At 28.8% G+C, this 18511-nt stretch overlaps 1 protein-coding gene and 1 non-coding gene across 2 annotated transcripts; one reads left to right on the top strand and one right to left on the bottom strand.

Annotated features, from left to right (window-relative positions):
- Positions 1-6564: 6564 nt before the first annotated feature.
- LOC140173242 (uncharacterized mitochondrial protein AtMg00810-like) lies at positions 6565-6963 on the top strand. The gene has a single exon (XM_072196032.1). It carries the CDS (start codon positions 6565-6567, stop codon positions 6961-6963), a length of 399 nt encoding a protein of 132 aa, XP_072052133.1.
- Positions 6964-11735: 4772 nt separating this feature from the next.
- On the bottom strand, positions 11736-14424 carry LOC112801939 (uncharacterized). The gene is made up of 3 exons (XR_011882245.1): positions 14283-14424; positions 13965-14027; positions 11736-12676 (listed from the first exon to the last, which is right to left on the bottom strand). It is a non-coding gene; the product is annotated as an uncharacterized protein (transcript).
- Between the last annotated feature and the right edge of the window lie 4087 nt (positions 14425-18511).

Genomic DNA, 18511 nt, shown 5'->3' with positions numbered 1-18511 from the left:
GGGGTAGATTTAAGCTCATATATATAAGTCATGAGTAATTCTAAGCGAGCAAGTTATTGTTCAATAAAATTTTCAATCAAGTATCCTAAAAATCTCAAAAAATAAGAGACATAAATTTTAGCATTTTTTTTCCGTCTAGGTACATTTTTCATTTTTTTATTCGTCTTCTACTACATCCAAGAGTATACGCGAATATAATTGAAAAAAAAACTCAATCCAAATTTTCGCTAAAACTATTAGACCGAATCGGATTCAATATATCTTTTAGATTCCAATCTGATTTATAAATATTTTTAGTCGCGTCTGCATTTTTTTTCCTTTTTCTAATGTTCTTTTGTTTTTTGTTTGTTTGTTGTCACATTTTTTCTCATATGTTATTATTATAGAATTTTTTTGTATTTTTATCCAAAAATTATTTTTAATAATTTTTTGTGTTTTTTTAAAAAAAGAGTATAAACTTTTTAAAAATTTAGTTGTCACCTAATTACAAAAAATACTTTCACCTAATATTTCTCTAAAAAATCATAATCTTATCAAAATTAATATAAAACATCTATATATGTTAAATTCATTATGGTATTAATAAAACAAAAAATTATTCACTAAATGAGATCGACTACATAGATCAAATAATATCATTATATCCTATCATATATATTATTATGTTTATAGTAAAACTATTTATACATAAATTTCCTTTAATCATCTCATATATTATCTTTTTGGATTTTTTTATCATTTATTTTCTGTCTATATTATATTTCATTTATCCTCCTAATTAATAATAAAATATTTTATCAATTTTCTTTTTACATGTTTAAATTATCTAAGATAAAATTCTACTATTTTTTTTTATATAGGCCATATTCTAATTTTTTTTATTTTTGTTATTTATTTTGTTCATACGGTGTGATCATTCATCTATTATACAATATTTTTATTTCTGTTATATTTCATTTTTTATCGTCCAAAACTCTATTCTATATAATATACTAATAGTGTGATAAAATTTGTCTTTAAATTTTAATTAAAGATATTAGTAACATTAGATAATTAACACCATGGTATTGATAACATTAGATATTAAATAAGATAGAAATAATTATAGTTAAAGTGACACCTAAAATATTTTACTAATTAGAGAGTTGTGAATCATAAGAAAATCTTTTTATGTGAATATCCTTTGACTAGTACGCGTGCTTGGCATAATGCAAGAGAAAGAGAAAACATTTGGTGTCTTTTTCCATTTCTGTTCTATTCTATCTCTTATCTATGCCTTCCCCTAATTAAGGGGCCCCCTCATCTATTTCTTCTTTCTCTTGTAGTTTTTCTATAGCTCAAATTCTAGCTGCATAAGTGTGTGCATAATATATATATCATTAAATTAATTAAATATATATTTGTTATTTGTTGCAAATTCCTATAAAAACTTTAGTATCTTGTCATTAATAATTCTTTTTAAAAGTTTAAATCAATACATAAAGTTGTAGAAGCATACATATAATTTATAAATAGTTGGGATGCTCGGTAGTAATTAAATGTTACAATGCCAAATTCATAATTAGTAAGAATGAAAATTGATGAATTGATGTATGTTCATTAACTAATTTATTGAGATCATGTTTAATTACTATATATTGCTAGTTCAAAACTTAGTCCATTTCAAAATGCTAGAGGTGACAAGAGATCTAACATGCTAAATGTAACTTAATTCTAAGAATTAATAAATATTGTAGGATTTTTTTTTTTAGATTATTTTAAAAGAAACCCGATACATAAAAGAAGAACAGGAGAGTTAACAGTAATATTATTTCTTTTGACATTGCCATCAAAAATAGCCAATAGTACACAAAGTTACGGCCAAAAGAATAAAAAATACAAACAACCAAAGCAAAAATAAAATCACTACTCCTGGTCGCATATTTGTATCACCATAGAGTTGTATTACCTTTATGTACATTAATGAAGTCTGAAGGTAATTAGGCATGATGCAAGATCACTTCTTTTGTGATCCAAATTAAACCCTCTTTGAGACTACAAAAAGTGGAACAAACAAACATATAGCATATGTAAGTTTTTGTTAAAGCTGAACATATAGTCTATGTTGGTTGAAAATATCGACTGTGAAGAATATCTTATGATATTTTAATACGGAGGACATATCATGAATCTAAAGTAGTTCTCAAATTGATTTGAGAAATTAATAGCTAGTTGAGACGCCACATTTAGGTTAACTCTATTTTTTTTTTGTTTTGTTTTTTTTTTTTTTTTGGGACCTGAGGTTACCTCTATTTAAAAGAGATTAATATGATGATCTCTTCCTCTTATATATATATATATATATAGGGGCTAGGCGAATTTGAAGACAAATAAAAGAGAATTTACTCACTTTAGTCTTTAAAAAATTTTGAACCAGATATTTTAGCCTTTATTACTCAATTGGTTCCTAACAATTAATTCTGTCAGTCATTTAAGTTCTTTACTCCGTCAATTCTAACAGAGAACAAAATAGTCCTAAAAACTCTAACAGGTGACAAAAATGGTCCCTGACCTCCTCTGTTCGGAAATAATACTATTCTCCCCCAATTTTCATCATATCTCACGTAACACTAACGGTTTAACACTGTAACTTCAAACTATACAATCCACACTCTGTAATTTTAATGTTCACAGGAAAAAAAATTCTCAACTTGTTCTCAACCAATTCATACTCAGAAAACTAATGACTATATCTCTCAAGTACTTGTCATTTTTAATGGATTCCATGAATCTAGACAATAAGTCTGATTTGTTAAGATCCGTCATCATCGCCGCCATCTCCTTCCTCCTCTGCCCTATCATCTCCATGACCATATTGTCTACTACTCTGATTGCTTCCTTCAACTTTTTCTCTTAACCAATGTTCAGTAATTGCTTTAGTTTTCATATGAGCGACAACGGCGATATTGCTCATTGTACTGATAGCTTGGATGTGATGTCGAAATTGTTTGCCAAATTGGACTGCGGAAAAGAAGGAATGAAGCACTCGGGGTCCATTCCAAATGAGAATTTGCATATGATGTCGAAAGAGAATCTTCTCATGATGTCCTAATGTCCAACAATCTATATTGCTTGCCAGAGAGTGGAGAAAGGCGTGCCCATGGGATAGTTGTTGAATTTGATCTTGAGGATGTGGTAGACGTTGTCGGGGTTGGAGATGATACTATTAGCGAGAATATGGAGGTGGATGCTGCTGGTGGGTGAAGTGTGGAGGAGATGGGTGTACTAGTCACAGAGATTTAGGAAGTGTGTAGTCCATGACATGTTGAGGTAGGTGCGACACGCATGGTAGTTACACCATGACTTGATCTTGGAGCTACAGAGGAGGAAGGAAATAATAGAAAAGAAGACTGTGAAGGTGAAGAAGGAGAGTATAAATGTTAGGGTCATGCGAGATATGATGGAAATTAGGGAAGAACAGTGTAGTTTTCGAACAAAGAGGTTAGGGATTATTTTGTTCGCTGTTAGAGTTGTCAGGGACCATTTTGTCTTCTATGAATAATAAAAATAATACTTTTCTAAATAATTTTTCGTTTCTTTCCTAAACTCTTTGTACTATGGTAACATGGTATCAGAGCAGAGTTAGGTTTTAGGGACTCAAAATTCTGATAAATTGACATTACAAATTGCAAATATGCTATGCAATAGTTTTGGCATGCGATTATCACAAACCAATTCTGACAATTTGTCAATTGGTTTCAAACTAAACAGATATAATTATCCATTATGGACAACTCTGATAAAAAATGCAATTTGTGGAAGAAGAAAGAAGAAACACACAAAAGAAAACTGCTTTAAGATTGTGGGTTACTCAAATTGGTGGAAAAATAATCCCAAGTCATTGAGAAATTAGAGTAAAAGAGCCACCGTTGTGAGCATCCCAGAGGTCACCAGCAGCGGGGGCGAGGCCAGAAGAGCAGAAGCAAGTTACGATGGCAAGGTAGCAGCGGCAGTAACGGCAAGGACTACTGAACTCCTTGGCTGCTTAGCCCAGACGGCGACTCAATATAAAGGGGAGACCCAAAATCTGAATCAAATTAAAAAGACAAATGAATGGAATTTTGATTGTGGGGCTACCGATACTATGACTCATGACCTCCATGATTTTAACAGCTTGACTATACCCTCAGGAGCCTATATTGAAACAGCTAGTAGAGAATTAATTGATGTTAAAGGAGTAGGCTCCATTACTTTTTCAGAAAAATTGAAATTAAAAAATTGTCTCTATGTCCCTGCACTATCATTAAAATTATTGTCTGTTGGCCAAGTAACAAAGGAACTAAATTGTGTGGTACTCATGTACTCTACTTTTTATCTTTTACAGGATATTCTTACGAAGGAGATCATTGGGCGTGGTACTGAGCGAGAAGGCCTTTACTACGTTGATAAAGTAGCACACCAGGGTCATGCCATGCTTGCTCATGGAACGATTACTAGGCAACTTTGGTTATTGCACAGGCGTCTCGGACATCCTTCATTTGGGTACTGCAAGTTTCTATTTCCTAGTCTTTTTGCAAGTAGTACTGAACCTCTCAAATGTGAAACTTGTATTTGTAAAAAAAATCACAGAGTTTCTTTTCCTCCAACCAACACTAGAGTCAATTCTAATTTTTCTCTAATACACTCTGATGTGTGGGGCCCAACCCCTATTTTCTACAATAATTTTCAATATTTTGTGTTATTTGTGGACGATTTCTCTCGCATGATTTGAGTATATTTTTTAAAACACAAATCTGAAGTACCTGATAAGTTCTTTGCATTCTACCAAATGATTCAAACTCAATTCAACAAGAAAATTCAAGTACTTCACTCAGATAATGGTGGAGAATTTATAAACCAATCAATGTGCGATTTTTTTTATAAAAAATGGTCTTATCCATCAAACTTCCTGCCCAAATACACCCCAATAAAATAATGTAGCTGAGCGGCAAAATCGTAAGTTAATTGAGATGATCTGAGCCATGCTTTTTGATGCACAAGTTTCAAAATTTTTTTGGCCTGAAGCTATAGCGACCTCTGCCTACTTACTAAATTGCCTATCTACCCAAGTTCTCCACCACAAAACACCCTTACAATTCTTGACTACTCAGACTACAATCCCACCTATTCTAACCTTACCACCTTGAGTATTTGGATGTTCCGTCTTTGTCCATATCTCCAAAGTCAATAGAACCAAACTTGATCCTTGTGTAGAAAAATGTGTTTTCATTGGGTATGCTACACACTAAAAGGGGTATAGGTGCTACAATCCAATCACTCGTCGTATTCATGTGACCATGGATTGTAATTTTTTAGAATTCGAATTTTACTTCAGCTGCCAACATGGCATTCAGGGGGAGAACAAGAAAGAACCACCAAATTGGCTAAATAACCTTTGTTGCCCAGAAACTATTCAAACAGAGCAAGTAGATGGAGCCACTGAGCATACTTCACTCAACGTAGAAAATAACTCGGTATATACAATCAGTGAGAGTCCTTTTGAGAATGTCAAACAAGAGGTAAGTAATTATCAATCTGATAATTTACTCCATATTTTTAATAAGACCACTAACAATAACAGTATAGCACTGAAACATGAAAAACCAGAGTCCAATACCTTTATTCTTCCTCGAAGAAGAAACAGAGGGATGCCTCCTGATCGGTACTCACCAGAACAAGTTTTCCGTAACTCAAGATACCCGATAAGAGTGGCTAGTGAAGGAATAGCAGATGTTGCAAAGGCTTTTTCCACCAGAATCTTAACATAAGACATTCCAAGAACTATCCGAGAAGTCAATGAGAAAGTTGAATGGCGAAAAGCCATGAATACAAAAATTGAACCTCTAGAGAAGAACGGAACTTGGGAGAAGTGTATCCTACCGACAGGAAAAAAGTCAGTCAGCAGCAAATGGGTTTTCACCATTAAACACAAGGCAGATGACACTATTGAACAATACAAGGAAAGGTTGGTGGCCAAAGGTTATACACAGACCTATGGTATCGACTACACTGAAACTTTTTCACTGGTTGCAAAGATTAATACTATCAGGGTGTTGTTTCCAATAGCAGCAAATGAAGATTGGCCACTCCATCAATTTGACATCAAGAATGCTTTCTTGCATGGAGAGTTGAAAGAATAAGTGTATATGGAAGCTCCTCCAGGTTTCTCAACGGGATTTAGAAAACATGAAGTTTGCCGGTTAAAGAAGGCTCTTTATGGGCTTAAACAATCTCCACGTGCCTGGTTTAGAAGATTTACAGATGCCATGAAAAGGTATGGGTACAAGCAAAGTAACTCTGATCATACCTTTTTTGAAAAAATGGGGAGATTTAATCACTTGCCTAATAATTTACGTGGATGACATGATTATAACGGGAAGTTATGCTGAAGAAATTGAAAAATTGAGAAAAAACCTATTTATAGACTTCGAAATAAAGGATTTGGGAAGACTAAAATATTTCTTAGGAATAGAGATTCTACGATCTAGCAAAGGAATCTTTATTTCCCAAAGAAAGTACAATTTGGACCTTCTGGCAGAAACAGGAATGGTGGATTACAAACCAATAGATATGCCTATGCAAGTTAATCACAAGTTGAAGATAGTAGAAGGTGCCACCCTAGCAGATAAGAAAAGGTACCAGCGACTGGTTGAAAAACTAATTTACTTATCACATACTCAGCCTGACATAGCTTATGGTGTGGGAATAGTAAGTCAGTTTATGTATAAGCCACAAGAAAATCATATGAAAGCGGTCATGAGGATAGTTCGATATTTGAAGGGAGCTCTAGGAAGTGGAATCATTTTCAAAAGGAATGGCTATTTGAAGGTTGAGGCATACACTGACGCAAATTGGGCGGGCAATCAAAATGATAGAAGATCAACAGCTGGTTACTTTACACTTGTTGGAGGTAACCTTGAAAAAGTAAGAAGCAGAAAGTTGTAACTCTTTCAAACGCAGAGACATAATTTCGAGGGGTCATTAAAGGCATAACTGAAGTATTGTGGATAAGAAAATTGATTACTGAGATTGGGTTTCCACCACAATTGCCAAACCTTAAAATGTGACAACAAAACCGCAATCAGCATTTCAGAGAATCCCAAACAACATGATAGAACAAAATATGTTGAGGTAGATCGACACTTTATCAAAGAAAAAATTGAGAATGACATTATTGAGCTTCCATTTGTGAGATCAGAAGATCAGTATTCTTACTAAAGCTGTTTTAAGACAAATTCTTGTTAAAGTTCTAACCAAGCTGACTATTGGTGATCCCACTACTCACCTTGAGGGAGAGTACTAAAATATTATAATTAGGAAACAAAATCAGAAAAATATCAAAGAGGATTAGGACAAAAATCAATATAATTTATTAGGATATTATTTCATAACGAGTGTACTCTTAACGTACTCGTAGTCTATATATTAGTAAGAATCTTATAATCTTATGATAAAAAATATGAATAATAAAAATAATACTTTTTTAAATAATTCTTCGTTTCTTTCTTAAAATCTTTATACCATGATAACAAATACTCTAAATAAAAATTAGGGTTTTAAGGCTGAAAAGTATGTAGAACGTGAATTTCAGGTTTTTATATAATGCCACATTTTACCTTATATAATTAGTGCATGTTTACCCATTTTGATTTATTTAAATCTTATAAATTAATTTGAAGCACTATGTTAAATACAATTAAAAGGTGTCCACGTCAAGTAGTCGACATCATAGTAATACTACATAATAAAGTTTAATTGTTCAAATCAATCATCAGCACACCATAAATTAGTAACTGTGAAAAGAAATATGACAAAAAAAAAATAAAAATCATAATTCTAAAAACGAAACACTTAATTGGTAATTTTTAAAGACTAAATTGATTGATCCGTTTGATTTCAAAAATAAAAATCAATATTACATGTCAAAAGAAGTATTGGATAAACTTGGAATTTTTATGATATCTAAATCAAACAAAATATCACAATAATTTTTTTTAATCTATCAAAATTAAAGATTAAAATTAGTCATTATGTATTAAAAAAAATAAAATAAATAATTTTTAATCAACTAATTTTAAATACTATCATTAATAATTATTAATTTTATATTTTTTAAAAAATAATATTTAAATAATCATTAATTAATGACAATTTATAAAATGGAATTATGTTAAAAAATATTGGCTAGTTTGTTATTGGCTAATTTTTTTATTGGTTATTTAACAAAATTGATTGAAAAAATATACGGAGACAGCATTTATACTAAACAACGTAAACAATAGATTAAAAAATGTTTAATTAATTTTAAAAATCAAATTTAAAAAATGTTTTAATTAATTTTAAAAATATTATTTTTAATAATGATAATCAAAACTTAACCTAATTCTCATTTTTATTCCCACTCATTCTACAAATCATAATCTCTCTTAGGACTATTCGTTATGCCTCCATCTTCACTCGTCATCGTTGCATCGCCTCTTTCTCCCTAGCGTCATCATCCTCCATCGCCCGCCTCCCCTTTATGTCGCACTCCTAAAAGAAACATCCCTCTAAAATTAAAGAAATATCCAATCCATTATTAAAGAAGCATCAAAAAATATAAAAAGAAATGTAACGTCCATTATTATCACAGGACAGACGAGTAGTTACGTTGATTTCTCAAATGATGTGACACAGAAAAGAATTCAGGACGATTGCGACGTTGCTTTTAGAGAGCACAAACGTGACCGAACGCATATGAAGAGGACCAACTTTTTCGTCCGGAATGCGCGGCGCGACACAGAGGAAAAGAGGACGAACGGCGGCATTGCTTGCAGGGAGCACGGTCGCGGTGCGACAAAAGAGAGAAGACAGCGCACAGTGACACTAGAACACATAGAAAAAGAAGGTGCAACAGCGGCATTGATAACAGGGAGCGCGATGCAAGGAAGAAGAAGGTGCAATGGTAGTGTCAGTTGCAAGGAGCACAGGAGTGACGCAACACATGGGAGAAGAAGGTGCAGCAGCGGTACGGTGCATTACTTCTTCAGACAATAGCCGTGGCGAGGTGCGTTAGTGATGACGCGACAAAGAATAAAGAACGAAACAATTATGATAAAAAGAGAGAAAAATAGAAGATGAAAGGTTAAAACTATAGTGAATAAATAGAGTGAAATATTTTTTATTTTAGTAAGCTTAAAATGCAGTCTATTATTCACTTTGTTCACATCTCTATTGTCTACTTAACCGAACTCATATAGACAATAAAGTAGGTGACATTAATGGGAAAGTACCCCGGTATATCCGCATCACCATGAACGTCACTTTTCATAACTTAATAGGTTAAATTAAACAATGATAAATATATTTCTATATATAAATATTATATATATATATATATATATATATATATATATATATATATATATATATATATATATATATATATATGTACCATTATAGTCACATTCAGTTCACATGCAAGCATAGAAACAAGCTAAATAACAACCCCCTTTCAAGAATCCTATAATATATTACATGTCCCTTTGCATCAAACTTCATAATAATGATAATAATGTTGTAATACGGAGCCATAGAAGAAGAAGAAGACATGGTGAAATGCTTGTTTCGCGGCAACACCATCACGTACGAGTAACAATAATATTCCTTTTTGGACCATCATTTTCTTAGAGATTAATAATAATTATTATAAGCTAAAGACATATATGTATGTTATGTCTTTGTAGCGTGGGAAATTAAAGTCAACAAATTAACAGTTCAACTTGCCTTTGACCAACACGAAATCTAAAAGGATAGGTCATATGAATTATTAATTGTGGTAAGGTCACACCCACCGCTTCAATTTGTTTGGTTCACATTAAGCATATTGCAATTTTAAATGAAAATCTTGAAAAAGTAAGACCCATAATAATTTATAAGGACATAGGTGGTAATAATAAGTTTCTTTCTTCCTCTTTATAATTAATATAAAACAAATTTAATTTTGAATTACATTAAAATTACGTCAGCAAAATAGTATACCCAAAACCTATTAGAGAAATGACAGCCATTCTTATTAGTAATATATTTTAGAATTTAGAATATACTATTTTGCTGATGTAATTTTGATCACAGTATTAAAAATTTTACAAATCATCAACAATTAAATTTATATATTTAAATAGCTTTTTAAATACTATATTTAAAAATTAATTACTTTTATTAGAGAAATATTAGAGATTAATATTTTTATTAATATTAGTCAATATTTTAATTTAGATCAACACTCTATTTTTATATTATTACAATTTAAAACTTGTGATTTAAAATTTAGATTTTAATATTTAAAATTGACCAAATATTGACCAAAAATAATAAATTTTATTGAGTATATAACATTGTTTCTTTTTATTAATACAAAAATATATAATTGAATGACAGCAAAATAAAAAAACTTTTTATACCGTTAATATGGGAAAATTAAATTTTAAAAGTATTTGAAAGATTAAAATAATTAGTTTAAAATTATTTTATTTTGCATTGACTAGTTACCATTATAATAAATGTGTAATATTTATAATTACATACTCATGCTAATAATATAAGTATGTAATTATAGATATTACATACATAAAATTATAAATTTTAACTAAATGAAATCACGTTCAATCATTATTTAATTTCCTGATATTGCCAGTTAAAATTCATATAAAATTTAGTACAAATTCATATGTATTATTAATATTAGGCTATAATATATGTAGCCTTTATTTATGCATAGATAGTTAAACATATATAATGAGGCATAGCATGTTGTGTAGCCATCTAGTGAAAACCATTTTTGGAGACCTTGACCTATATATAGGAATATTTAATTAAGTCGGTACATGCATGAATTTGGACTTTGGAGTGCATGCTTGAAAAGGTTTTGGTGCCAATAATAGTATAATAATGTATAAATATATGTATGTTAGTTGAATGATAAAAATAAAATAATAATTAAATTAAAAGTAAGACCAGTTAAGATTCTATTTAGCTAAGACCTCTTGGAGACTTTTACATATAATAATATTGTTAGTCAGTCGGCATTGAACTTGAACTTGCCATGTGTGGGGCCACTTGGATATAGTTTTCATAGCTATCTCTTAAATTAATCCATAATATATAACTAAATTTGGTATCATATAAATTAATTCTTTAATTCACAAAAAATAACAAATTAATTATGATTTTTATTAGAATAATATTAAACAAATTAAGCTTTTTTCTTGTAAAATTTTAGACAATTTAATTAAATCATGAATCAATTGTCAATATTTTTTATTAAATATTAAATTATCCAATACAATATTGTTAGGGACAAATTTAGAATATCACTTTTTTCTTTAAAAAACCAAATATTTTACATGGACATATGTATAAGTTATATTTTTTCTTTTATGTGGTATGTTAATTTATAATCTGCATATATACATACACTCTATTGGCGTGTATGATAGCCGCTTTTATCTTTGAAGTTCAAATCAATTTATTAAATTTATTATTATAACTAATATATAGTGTTTGTTTAGTTTCATTTTTTATGACACAATAACTATACATTAAAAGTAATTATAATAACTAGTGCAATAAGAATTAAGGAGTATAATTTGAAAATATTAAATTCGACTTTCTAGCTAGAGCAGTTATTTTACAAATAAAAAGAAAACTATTACTAACAATCATTAAAACCATATTAATTAGGTGGAATAAATAATAAAACTCTTATTCATACATTATGTATATACCTTGAGAAACCATACAGTAACATTTACATATATACAAACACATTGAAACCCCTTCACCAAATACTACTTTACCAAAGCAAGTAAACCCTAATTAAGTTTTCAAACAACAATAACTTGCACATATATAATAAAGTTAAAATTCACCCGCAGTTGTCTTTATATGAAGATATTTGTTAAAAATTATTAGACAATTTAATATGTTTAACTAAATTATCATCTAATATATATTTTTCAACTATTAACTTCACATAAAGATAATTATACGTGAGTATTCATATCACCATATAATAACCACTAATAATTATTGATTCACATATATATATATACCTAGATAGATATATATGAATCAAATCAACCTCTATGGTAACCATCCCCACCACCACAAGTATCATCATTGTTCCAAGCTGAAGAAGAAGAAGAAGGGAAATAAAAAGAACCACCACCTCCTTCACCCAAATTATTATTATTGTTGTTATTATTATGATTATTCCTTCTTCCTAAAGTAGGGTTAGGAACTTCATTGCAATATCTCATCAAATCAGCATTTGTGGCATCAAGCTCCTTTTGGAGCCTAATAACTTGTCTTTGGAGCACTGAAATTGCACCAACACAACCATAAACTGGATCCTTGATCCTTGCTTCAGCCTCATATGCAAGAGAATTCACCGCGTCTTCCCTTTGATGAGGCTGAACTTCATTTAGAAGCTTGCTTACATTGCTTGCGCCGAAGATCTTGTGAACGTTTGCGAATTTTTGAGGCTCTTCCGGCGGGAAATAGGGCGCGAAAATGCAATCCGGTAAGCATTTTCTTCTCAAAAACTTGCATGCCGCACATGGAGAATTTGAGTAGCTTGAAGAAGAAGATGATGAAGCCATATATGTGATCTTCTTGCCTTAACAAATTAACTCATCAAAATCATACTCAATTACAAATAATTAAATCATATGCTAATTAAGAAGAGATAGACACAGAAATGAGACATAAAGTTGTGCATATTTTTATTTTTAGTGTTTTTTTCCTATTGTCTCCAATTATTCATAAATAAAATATTAAAAGAAAATTATGTATTTTTGTGTATTTGCTTTATTTTCAAACAAATTAAAATATTTTAATATCTATGTATTTTTTTTATTACCATGAATCAGATATCAAATGTAATAACCTACATAGCTTACTCTCAAATAACATAGCTAGAGTTTTTTTTTTCCTGTGCAAATTAACCCTGCCATAATATATTGGAACTTCATTTTAATAATTTGAACATTTTTGTGTGCATATATATCCAATGATTAAAAAGATCACAAACATACATGCATATATCTTCACATAATTCTAAATTTGGATAAAATATATGTGTCTTCCTAATATGTTTATGTTATGGTGGCTACGATAATTATGACATTTTAAAAAGTGATAGTAAAGTTAGAGTAATACTTTTTTATTATTTAACAATAATTTTTAAAAAATATTGCTAAAAAATATTACCAAATATATATAAAAAAATAAGTATACTTTTAATTTTAATACAATTTTATAGCCACAAGAATTATCATAAACATAATTATACTAAAATTCACCGAGATATACATATCTCACTGAAATTCAAGAAATTAAATATAAACTTAATTATTATCTCAACTACTGAATCAATTGTGCATATATATGTGATTTATCAACAATTCATCAGAATTTAATCTTTTCCAAGTAAAACATATTTAGAGATCAGAAGAAGCCAATCAAGAATGATATATAGGTGGATCATTTTCTCAGAAGCTGTGGTATGTTAATTTTTCAAACTTTGGTTTACTTTGTGTGGCTTAAGCAGTCTTAATGGGATCCAAATGCAACTATATATTCATCATGGATTCTCAGACTGCCCTACCCAGAAAATTAAAACCAGTTTTTAATTTGAATTTGAACAAAAGCAAAATGAAATTAATTAAGCAAAAATTAAACATGTAATAATCATTAATTACTAGCTAGTATATATAGTACTTGGATGATTATATATATATCTTCATTATTATGCAACAAGCATATATAATTCTAAAAAATAATTAAAAACATAAAAATAATATCTTTTGATCCACCCTAGCTAGCTAGGACTAGGGTATGATGTTGATGAATTGGAATTGAATAGGTATAGCTATTAAGATCATAGACAAGAAAGTTTTACCTACCAGGAATCTTTTTTCACTTCAATTGGACGTGTGTTGGAACTTCCTTCAATTTTCAACTATTCTCTGTCGGAGCAACATATGCATAATAATAATAATAATCATGCTATGTACTCAACTATTCACCCCCAGAAAAAAATTACTATGACATGCTTTAAAAATAATAATAATAATAAAAGCAAAGATCAAATCTCAAAGCACTATTAATTAATTTCTATATAGATCAAGCAAAACGGTTAAAGGTAAAAAAAAAAAAAGAAGAGAAATTAAATACATAATTTCAATTTAAAAGGAAAAAAAAACTATAATATATATACCTACCTTATAATATATTGGTTTTTTGTATTTTGAAGAAAGAATATGTAGAGGGCTATATAGATCTATCTATATTCCTTTATAGTGTGAGTGAAAAAGAAAATTACATTGAAGGGTGTGATAGATCGATGATATTTCTTGGATTGGAATGAAAAATCGAGTACTATTAATGGATGTGAGAGTTCATGGGGGAAACCCTAATTAGTTGCAGGACAAGATGAGAGAAAACCGCAAATACAGTGACAGCAGAGAGTGTTAGGGACAAAGAGCATTTCAATTCCAAAGAGATAGAGAGAGAGAGAGAGAGAGGAATGAGAAAGATAACGGGTGCTATAATGTTAGTGAAAACTATCAATGACTATGACACTACCTTTATAATAAAATATAATCATATATAATATAAATAAAAACACTGTTCAAAATAGTAAGGTTAATTGTACTAATAATTTATGAGTTTAATTTTCATCCACTCACTTACCGTATAAAGTATTTTATATAATTATATAATTATATTAATTTTTTTATAATTATTTATATTATTAATATAAAAAATATTTATTTTATTAATATAATATTACCTAATTAAATATATATGTAAAATTATTGTATACTAAAAGTACGTTAAAATTAAATTTTTTTAACTATTCTCTCTTTCTTAAATAAAAAAAAAGAAAGAGACAATTGAAAAAGTAGAGTAATTTTGAATTTTTTTTTTGCCGATGACTAATTAATTCTCCTCACTTACTAATTATTGTTTATTTTTTAAATTAACGATTTTTTCTCTTTTTATTTATAAAATATTGATGTATTAATATAAATTAATTTTCAGTAAATAAAAATAGAAAAAACAATTTAAGAATAATTGAGTAATTTGGAAAGTAATTATTCTCTCTTCAACTTACACTTAATTGAGAGTTAATTATAATTGTAGAGAATTAGTTGAAAATATGGTTCTGGCTAATGGGAGAATATTTCAACGGAAAAATTTCAGGGGGTTAACATTTTTTTATTATTTTTGTCTTATATTTAAACTAATTTCTTTTTTTTTACACTAAATTATTAGTCTATTAAATATTAAAGATATAATTATTTATGTTTCTTCTTTCTATTAATTTAAATTTTTAGAAAAAATAATTTTATGATATGGCATTAAACCTCTATATCCAAAAAATTTAGAGTTCAATTCTTAATAAATTTTAAAAATAAAAAAAATTATGTCAAAATAATTAACCTAAAAAAACTTTGGTTTAAAACAAATATTAAAAATATAATAATTTATGTTGTCTCTTTTTATCTATTTAAATTTAAAACAAAAAATTTCATGACACTAAAATTATCTCCATAAAATTGTCAGAATTTGAAATGTCAATAATATAATATTAACTAGCTTAATAATATTAAGAAATTAAGTCTTAATTAGTAAAAGCCTGCTTGTTCGTCAAGAATTATATGAACTTTTTATACCAATAATTAATTTCTGAAGTGTGATTATATCATAATATAAAGAGAGGGTACGTAATACTCCTTACATAATAAACATACACACAAAATTTTGATTAAATATAAATAATAGACATCGTTCTACCTTTAGCAAATAAAAACGGACTTATTCTTTTAAGACTTTAAAATCATCAAAATAGACATGTGTGTCTAATTTATACTAATTTTTTAAATATGCTTCACAAGAAATTAAACCGTACCTTTAACTAACTAATTAAGTGCTAATTAAAAATACAGATAAACAATTAATTAGAAATTATATACGTATATACACCTTATTTGAATCTTCTTAGTTAATAAAAGAATTTAGGTGATCAATAATAATTTTTAGTCATCATATAATTAAAAATTCTATTTTCACTGCCTTTTCTTCATAAAGTATAGTGTAGGATCATATTCGATTAATTAATTTTATTTGTTTTTTCTTTGGTTGGGTATATATTATCTATAAAATTGTTGGTAATGTAACATGACCCTATATATACATTTATTTTTAAATTAAAAAGATATTTTCCTAATTTTATAATATTATTTGAAATAAAAAATGAAAGGAGGAAAGCAAAAAAGTAAGGTTTAATTAATTTATTTAATATGTAGGACAAATAATAGGAGTAGCCGAGTAGTGCTAGTGGAACTTTTATTAAAGTTGTATTTCCTTCCTCTTTAATTATTATTATATATATTCCTTTTTTGCTTTCCAAATAAGGTAATATAAATATATAATGAAACCTTTTATGTTGTTTTGCTTTTGAAGAATATAAATTTGATTAGTTCCCAGATATACTTAGATATAGGTATCTAAGCTATTATAAAGAAGAATAATATGATTAATAATTTATTCACGCTAATGATGCATTTCTCCTATAAGCGTGGTGTTGTTATATATGTATGTTAGTTCTTATAATACCCTAATTTATGAAACAAAAATATAGCTAGCTAGGAATCTAGCTCGCTCAAGCTAAGGACTACTCCCAAAAAACTTAGAAAGATGACATTTTTTATTTTTTCTTTTCATACTTCTACCTTTTAAATATGCCGTTTGATTGATAAAAGAACACACTTTAGTCCTAACGCTTTTTTATTTCCTTTTTTTTTGGGTCATGTTGGAGGAATTGTAAAAATAAAATGCAAATTGCAAAAATGGTATAGATTTCTCAAATGCAAGAAATCATATGCATTTTATTGTGAACAAACTATGATTCTAAAACTCGATTCGAATCGGTTGGTCGAATTGATCAAACCAAAAATTGGTAAAAAAAACTGTTCAAATTAGCAGAAAAATTGGAGAACAAATGAACTGAGTAAACGCCAAAAGAATTTTGGTTTAATTCAGTTCAAAGGCAAATATAGGAAAAAAATCAAGAATATTTCTATTTCTTTAATTTTTCGTTCATCCCTCAATTTATTGGCTGATTACAAAAGATCATTTTCTAGCAAAACTAGATAGCTAATTTTTACCTTTGAAATATCAATATGTTTGGTGACGGTTAGAAATCGCCGCAATATATACTCCAGAATTGTCGCAAAATGTCAGTTGCATTGTAGTGATACATAAAATGGTTTTGAAATTTAACTTTTAATTTAATTTAATTTCTAATTTTTAATTGATTTAAATTGTATCCTAAAATTTTAAGGCGTGATTTAAATTGGCTTTTAATTTTTATCTAACTCCGTCACCAAAAATGACATGATAGATTTAGTTTAAAAGAGAAGGTAAAAAGAGAAGTAAAACCAACCCAGAATAAAAAATCAAATCTAAAACTTTTTTCAATTAAGAGAGAATCTAAGAGATGAACCACTCCATAACATGTAGTGGAGCCTTGATCAATTCCAAAGCAAGCTCCACTATAGTTTTCATACACAATTGGATCCAAACCTATTGTATATTTTTTTATTAATTTATTCTCTAGTATATGATGTTTTTTTCCTTTCTCTTATGCCAGAAAGAAGAAGACGACAAAAAAGATTTATGTTTTGCTTGAGAAGAAAAGGAAAATACGTTTATTTCTGGTTTTAAGTAAAAGTAAATTAGAGTTAAATGATGTAATTAGTATAACAAATTTTTCAAAAACAGAAAGTGATAAATTATTTTAGGAATCTAATATTGTTGAATAATAAAAAAAACAAAAGATGAAGAATTGAAATTAGCACCTGACTCATTTTTATCATTCATGAAGAGAACTAGAACGCCGTCAATTTCAATTTTCTCATTACCCTTAGCTTCCACATCAAGCGCTTTATCTACAGCACCTTGTTGCTGTTGACAGAGAAAGAGAGCTTAGAGGAGACAGAATTGTTTAACTTTGGAGGAGCCACAGTTGATTTAAAATGACGGTGGTAGAGTAAAAAGTGTTAACGAAGACATGTTCTTTCTTGAAGAGGAGAGAATAGGGGATTGTTAGTGTAAAACTCGCGAAACTAATAAATAATTGGCCAATAAATTATTATTATTTAAAAAAATTAAAAAATTAAATTTTATAGTTTAGAATGAAAAAAATCATTAAAATACAAATTTTGATACTAATTTTAAAGATTTTGTGGGAACTTCAGCATTGAATCGGACCAGTTGAATCGGACCCAAACCGAACCCAAGACTCAACCCATTTTAGCCCACACTTAAATGAACTTCAGCATTTTCTCCCTTCCTTTAATGAAACACGCTGAGAACTTTGTGGGAAGAAGAACATTGATTCCAAACCCTTGTTCTTCATTCAATTTGGCAGATCTTTCAATCC

Source organism: Arachis hypogaea, chromosome 5, assembly GCF_003086295.3.
Source record: "Arachis hypogaea cultivar Tifrunner chromosome 5, arahy.Tifrunner.gnm2.J5K5, whole genome shotgun sequence".
Taxonomy (NCBI): Eukaryota; Viridiplantae; Streptophyta; class Magnoliopsida; order Fabales; family Fabaceae; genus Arachis; species Arachis hypogaea.
The sequence above is the reverse complement of the archived record's forward strand: the minus strand, read 5'-3'. Positions and strand labels throughout refer to the sequence as shown.

Excerpts from the sequence above, each read along its gene's own strand:
- LOC140173242 (XM_072196032.1), top strand. The coding sequence starts at position 6,565 with ATGGTGGATTACAAACCAATAGATATGCCTATGCAAGTTAATCACAAG.